Source organism: Leopardus geoffroyi, chromosome B1 (genome assembly GCF_018350155.1).
Source record: "Leopardus geoffroyi isolate Oge1 chromosome B1, O.geoffroyi_Oge1_pat1.0, whole genome shotgun sequence".
In the NCBI taxonomy this organism is placed as follows: Eukaryota; Metazoa; Chordata; class Mammalia; order Carnivora; family Felidae; genus Leopardus; species Leopardus geoffroyi.
The window spans coordinates 71,744,189-71,750,188 of NC_059327.1; the positions used below are offsets into that span (position 1 = coordinate 71,744,189).

General features: G+C 44.6%; 1 protein-coding gene across 2 annotated transcripts in view; it reads right to left on the minus strand.

Moving 5' to 3' along the window:
• GUCY1B1 (guanylate cyclase 1 soluble subunit beta 1) overlaps positions 1 to 5,393 on the minus strand; it is a 47,493-nt gene extending 42,100 nt beyond the window's left edge. The window contains exons 1-2 of one of the 2 annotated variants that reach the window (XM_045464766.1): positions 5,246 to 5,391; positions 4,491 to 4,564 (exon numbers count right to left, since the gene is read on the minus strand). In XM_045464766.1, coding sequence (XP_045320722.1) covers positions 4,491 to 4,564; positions 5,246 to 5,248 — 77 coding nt within the window. In that variant the 5' untranslated portion in view covers positions 5,249 to 5,391. Of the gene's footprint in view, positions 1 to 4,490; positions 4,565 to 5,245 lie in introns of both variants that reach the window. The other variant, XM_045464755.1, reaches the window with a different exon arrangement.
• Between the last annotated feature and the right edge of the window lie 607 nt (positions 5,394 to 6,000).

Below are 6,000 nucleotides of genomic sequence, written 5' to 3' on the forward strand. Positions count from 1 at the left end.
ACACACAGAACCCAACCAGGGTGCCGTTCGAGCGGCACAAAAGAAAGTTCTAAGAACCAGAATGCAAGAAGAAGAGAGTCTAAGAGGCACTTCAAATTTAAAGAACTGGTCTCAGTTGCACAGAATGGACAAAAGAGAAAAACAAGTGACAGTGACAGTGAAGTAACTCATCTACACCAATGAGGGAACATTTAGTCTATGTAGACTTCAATGACCTACTATTACTCAAAAGAGAACTTCATTATCTTTCAGATGAGTTGGGGAAGAGAAGAGTCAAAAAACTCTGGCTCTAGAGTAAAATTAATAATAGGTACCATTTATTATTAAGCAGTTACTTTTCAAAATCTGTGTTAAACATTTTCAGACAGTTTTCAGCATATTATAACAACAACTGTATACAGTAGGTATAATGTTTTCTTACGCAGGGAGGCTTGGATAGTTGAGACAACGTGGGAAAAGCCACATAAGTAGCTTATAGCAAAGAACTTGCTAATATGAACAATAATGACTGATTTGTGACTAGCAAATTCAACTAGTTACATTAATTTCAAAACTGGAAGGTCCAAATGTTTCCATGTTTGAGTTACAGGCAGAAAATATCCTGATAACGCTGATAAGAGTTAGTAGTATGATAAGACTTTATTTGAAGCAAAGGAGCACATCTTACTTTTCTACCCTCAGTGCCTGACGGACTACACTATGTTCATTAAAAATAAGCTTAACTAGAGAATGAAAAAAGGAATAAATCAATGAATGAAAAAGTATGCTGCCCTGCTGTAGGTACATCAAATAAAACCATACTAAACCTACACAAATTCTTTACTCAAGATGATCAACAGCCTTCTAGAGGAATTTGCTCCAACATGTTATCAACTACCAACGCGATTACATTATTTTCAAATCTCATACCAAAATTTTGATCCAAGTATTTATCTCATACCTTTTAGTGAAACAGAGAAGGGATAAGACATGTACCATATAGCACTTGCGAATTTCAAATCTATTTTTAATTCGCTCCTTGGACCACTCAACTCTAGGCAAAATAATTAGTTGTTAGGTATTTTTTTGGTTTGTTTTTTTTATAAACTTTCAACCATCTTAGATTTTTCAGTGTTTTGAATCCATCCTTATGCTTCAGTGAAGTTAGGCCAATCTAAATTTGCACCCATTAATTTGATGCAATTATCTGTTTTGCCAGGGATGATGGAAGGATAACAGAGATAATTAAATCCAGTGCTTAGGTGCTCTTCTATTATGTATATCCTGACTTTGTTTTCTCTGAAATCAAGATTATTTTTTTTTTCATCACTTTGGAACCATGGCTTCTAGAAAAGACCATCTGAAGATTGAAAAGAAACCAACAAAACAAGATTTGAGGTAGATTCAGAGGTCTCTTTTGCTTTTTCATATATATTTATGGTCTAGATCAGAGGTTAGTAATGGGTTAAATCCAGCCCACTGCCCCTTGGATTGTCTGGTCTGAGAGCAAGGAATAATTTTTACATTTTAGATGGTTACATTTTAACAGTTATATAGGTACTTACATAATATCCTCATTATTGACTCTTGGCCTACAGCACCTGAATTATTTACTATCTGGCCCTTTAAGAGAACATTTGCTGATCCTTAGTCTAGATGATTTTTTTTTTCTTAAAAAGAGGAACTTAGAGCTTGTGTGAAATGGTTATATGATTGGTAAGAGTGTAAGTGTATATGGAGTTTACAGTGAAGCATTTTTGGCTCCTACCGCTTAAAATTTTCTGTCTGGCATCTGTTACTTAGAGTTTTATTTGTCATTAAATGTTTGGTATTCCTTCTCATGGAGGATATATGGCCATTTCCTACTAAACAAACAAACAAAAAGTGTTATATATAACTTCTATAAACATCAATTTATGTAGTTTCTCAAAAAGACCAAAGAGGAAGATAGAGATGTTTGGTACTTACTGAGACACACACACACAACAAATCACAGATTTCATTTTTCATAAAAAGTTAAAACAGAAAGTGTCTTGTACCATTGGTTGCAGTGATCCTCCCTGGACTAGAGGATGAAGTTGAGAGGAGGCATCAGAATCTCCCAAGGAGCATTTTAAAGTTAAACTGCTCCAAATTTTCCTCTCCAGCCCCCAGGAAGTGAGATCTCTTTGCTGTGCTAAGCAAATACTCTTCCAGGGAGAGCATAGTAACCCCTCAGAGGTGCTGACTGGGTTGGAAACCAATGAGCTGCTTTAATCCCTCTCAACACAGAAAACTGAACAATGTTCTCTATTCCAGATACTAAATGGTACCCAAGACAATATGGTCTCCAACAAAAGGGATGCTCAGACAAAAAAAAGAATCAAAGTTAACACCTGCACTACAACACTAGTTTAATAGTATTCCTCTTGCAGAGGTACATAATTCTTGATGTAAACATATATATGTATATATATACACACACACCCATTTGGTTTGTTTCATGTTACCAGGAAAAAAACATTTTGAATGATTTGTTATTAACACTTGAATGGGTTAAGAATACTGTTCAGAAATAAAGATAAATTAGTGAGTCAAAGGATACTGATGTGTAATTAAAAATGCATTGTTTTGTAAAGTAGAATGTAACAATATTCTTAGCCTACTTTGACAAAGTTCTCACACCAGTGGAGTTTGAATATTTTTAGATAGTTTGACCTTCTCTGGGGAAAATATGGCCAATCCAAACAAATCACTTGATAATTTAATTTTTGAAAACTGCTGATACATTCCTCTTAAAGTGTAATTTTTCATCTTTGTATTTAGCAGTGATTTAAATTGATAATGGCTAGGACATACACTCTAAATCTGGTTAAAACACATAATGACTATTTAGCCATGATAGATTTTACTGTGCTCTCAAAATTTTAAACATATTGTCATAGGATTTTCATCCAGAAATTTGGGGATTTCTATATTATGGATGGGAAAACCTGTGGGGACATGCATGATGCTTTCATAAATTCACAAAGAAAGGGGCTTAAAAATAACCCTATACTAAGTTACACCGTTTAAAATCTTGCTTTTGATGTCTGCCTTCTCTGTAACTCTACCAGGCAAAATAAAAATTACGAAGGTATTAATAAGGCAGACAGATTCAAATCCCAAAGTAAGCTTTAGTGCCTAAATACTCATTTGATTTAAGCCATAATTTCCAAATCTCCACTTCTCTTCTTAATATGTAAATGAGCCCTGTGAGTAACAGAAATGGCTCATGGAACATGAAACCATGCTCAACCATACAAACCCAGGGAAGGGAAAAGTTGCATTCTAGTGCTTAATATTTAACCCCGACCATTTCCATGGAAAGAGGTATTTAAAAGAAATCATTATCATGTGACTGCATAATAAGACCTGTTAGCATTGATTGCTAATGATTGGAATATATTTGGGGGGGGGGGGGGAAGCATGAAAGCATCACCCACTTGATATAACAAAATGAAATCAGTGAAGTTAGGAAATGAAAGTAAAGAATAACAATGTGTTTGTTCTTTTCTGCCCACCCAGGTAATCACTCCCTGTATCTCCATTTCGATGTGACAGATCGGTGTTCCAGTATGAAAACCCATATACAGTATATGGCTTTGCTTTATCTAGTTGGTTGTGCCCATCCATACAAGTTAAATGCAAATTTCACCAGAATAAGAAGAAAAAGGGAGAGAATTTTGTTAGATCAAAATGCTCAACATGCCTGCAGAGATGACCCATCGTTCCAACAGGTTTAAAGTCTCAGGTGGCAGTGGTATTTCGGTCCACAGCCAAAGTACTGGGCTCCCCGCGCTAGGATGCTCTCCTGCGAGGCAGCCTTCGCCATAGTAGACACCAAAATTTTGAGAAAATGAAAGAAAAAAAAAAAATTCCAATTTTACTTCATTTCAAATGAATAAATGCACTTGATTCAATTGCTCAAGAAATTGTCTCAAGAGAAGTTGAGTTTTTGCACACTAAAAAGGCTCAGCTGTTTTATGGGTCTGCAAGGTGTGTCAATCATAAACGAGTCCAGGTTTGCCGTCAGTTCCTAAGGCCTCCGGCTCTTTGAACGTCGCGGAAGCCTTAGTGGTCCCCCGGGCCCCACTCCGCGTGGGAGTCGCCCAGCCTGCAGAGCTCCGGAACCGCCCCGGCGCTGGCAGAGCATTCCCACGCTCAGGCCGGGTCGGGAGGCCGCGGTGACCCCAGGGGCTCCTCCGCCTGGCTTTCGCCCTCGCAGCCCCGCCCCTGCCGCCCCTCCTCTCCGGGTCCCAGCTCCGGAGCGTGGGAGCGCAGCTGCAGCCGGGAGCGGCGGCCGGAGGCATCTCCGAGGATGCGCGCCCACGACCCAGGCAGGAAGCGGAGGACGCAGCGAGGCGCGCGGTGCAGCGCGGGGGCCGCCCCGGGACCCCCGCCGACCCTGCTCCCACCCCCCCGCCCCCGCCGCCCCACACACGCGAGCGAGCGCGAGCGCAGAGCCCGTGCTAGGGGAGCCAGTCACTTACTTGATGTCTTCCCACACCTCCGGGCCGTAATTGCGGATCACCAGCAGCTCCAGCGCGTGATTCACAAATCCGTACTGCAGGGACAGGGGAAACCTGAGCGTCAGGGACCCGCAGTAGGTGGGCAGGGGCTTGCGGGCAAGACTGCAGCCTCAGCTGCCACGGCTCTGGTTTAACCTTGTGCCCTACCCCGTGGCTCCGCTCGGTTCGGAGTACTCGGTGTTAAAGAGGGGCATCCGAGGCGCGCCACCTCCGCCCCAATAAAGGGCAGATCCTCTCCGTCCCCGGCCGCCCCACCGCCTGGACACCTTCTTACCCCTCCACTCACCTGTCACCAGTCCGAGGCAAGTCGGGCATCCGGGAAAATGTGGCGAGGGGGACGCGAACCCGGCACCTCCCCGCTACTGGCCCTCAGCCACTCACACTGATGGGGTCAGCCTGAGCCGAGAAGCCCTCGCGCCTCAGCCGCACGTCCCCTTCCCGAGTCTGGGGAGTCGCTGCGCGATGCAGAGTGGCGGACCCTCCCCTAAGAAGCAAAGGCACTCACCGCCCCTGTCGCGACCCCCAGCGTTCCCACTACCCCCCACCTCCCACCCCCCGCCCTGGACAGAGGCAAAAAAGCGAGACCGCTCCTGCGACCCACGGTGCGCTTCCCCGGCCCCCGCCCGAGCTCCGGTGGCGCGGCCGGCTCCCTCGGGCAACCAGGCCCGGCGCAGCGCGGTGTGATGTTCCAGCCCGACCCGGCTGGAAGCACTCACCATGGTGTCTGCGACCGGAGCCGAAGAGGCAGCCCCCACGCAGAGGCACGGCCGAAGGGACCCGGGTGGCGGCTGCAGCAGCGACAGCGCAACAGGACCACGGCGGCAGCATAGAGCTGGAAGCGGCGCAGCCGCCTGGGCCGGCCCTGATTGCCACCTCCTCGCAGCCAATGAGGAGTCGAGCCGCTGGAGGCTGGTCATTGCCTCCCAGTTTTCAACCAATCAGCGACAGAGGAGGGAATTCGGTTGCTCGCAGGGCTGCTGCGCTCCAGTGCCTTCCAACCCCCGCCCTGGTGACAAGGTTTTTTTATTTGAGGCCATTACAATGACGACGGAGAAGCTCCAGTCTTGCTTCTTGCATGAATTCTGGGTGAGGAAGATTGCAGCTGTTGTGGTCACACCAAATGTATTCTTACGCAAAGACTTGCCTTCAGGGGTAACAAAAACTAAGGGTGTGTGTGTGTGTGTGTGTGTGTGTGTGTGTGTTGCAATGGCCAAGCCCTAAAAAGGAATACGCGCCCATAGTCAGCATCCTCGTGTTCATCCTTGTTTTGCAGATAAGAATTTCCTTTGTGGCTTGATCCCTCAACAGCTTTTGGCAAACTGAAAGCTAATAGTACTGAGCTTAACACATATTATTTGTAGTTAATGAGACTAGTTGAGTGAGCCAGCTAAAATAATGAGTTTGGTGAGCATAATAATACAGTTTGGCGAACATTGTGTCAAACCCAACTCTGCACATTACTAAACATCCC